Below are 816 nucleotides of genomic sequence, written 5' to 3' on the forward strand. Positions count from 1 at the left end.
GCCTCCCGGTTATCCGTATCAGCCACCGCAGCCAGTATCGCAGCAACAGCAACAACAGCAGCAGCAGCAACAGCAGGCGCAGGAGCAAGAGATGCACGAGCAGAAGGCAAAGATCAAGCAGGAGCCACAGACACAGCAACAGCAGCAGCAACAGCCTAGCTTGAAGGACAAGCAGCACGAGAATCATCAAATATTGAAGGAGAGTATCGAGATGAAGAGTCAAATGAGTCCGTATCACGTGTACCATGGTGGGCAGAGTCAGAGGGCGGCACCTCCACCGCCACCGTCAGCACCGATACAGGATGATCGAAGGTATTATCTGTATCCGGGCGACCAAAGGCGAAAGGAGGAGGCGAGCAAGCAGAGTCAACAGGCGAAGCCACCTCCTCCGAGTCCAAAACATCAACCGAAGCAGGAGAAGCCGCAAGACTTGGGAAAGAACGACGATTCGAAGAACAAGCAGGAGGGCGTGAAGCCAACAATGGAGACGCAAGGACCACCGCCACCGCCCACGTCGCAGTACGCCTACATTCATCCGGGTTACATGCAACCGCAACACTACAGCGCGTTGCCATTTGACCCTGGTCATCCGATGTATCGCGGACTCAGCCCGATGCTGGTTCCCGGACCGTATTCCGGCAACCCGTATCTTCATCAACTACCGAGGTATCACGCGCCGGAGGATCTCAGTAGACCGCCCGGTGGCAAAGCCCTCGATCTGCTTCAACACCATGCCAATCAGTATTATTCGGCGCACAAGATACACGAGCTTCAGGAGCGTGCGCTCAAATCGCCTACCCCGAAAACGTCCGCGGC

General features: G+C 56.1%; 1 protein-coding gene across 1 annotated transcript in view; it reads left to right on the forward strand.

Annotated features, from left to right (window-relative positions):
• The window catches only part of LOC100744332 (zinc finger protein 608), a 27,362-nt gene that overhangs the window by 20,515 nt on the left and 6,031 nt on the right, over positions 1-816 (forward strand). The window contains 1 exon segment of the mRNA XM_024369306.1: positions 1-816. This exon segment is cut by the window's left edge and continues 1,712 nt beyond it; it is cut by the window's right edge and continues 124 nt beyond it. Coding sequence (XP_024225074.1) covers positions 1-816 — 816 coding nt within the window.

The sequence above is a fragment of the Bombus impatiens genome, unplaced genomic scaffold (assembly GCF_000188095.3).
Source record: "Bombus impatiens unplaced genomic scaffold, BIMP_2.2 scf_0548, whole genome shotgun sequence".
Lineage (NCBI taxonomy): Eukaryota > Metazoa > Arthropoda > Insecta > Hymenoptera > Apidae > Bombus > Bombus impatiens.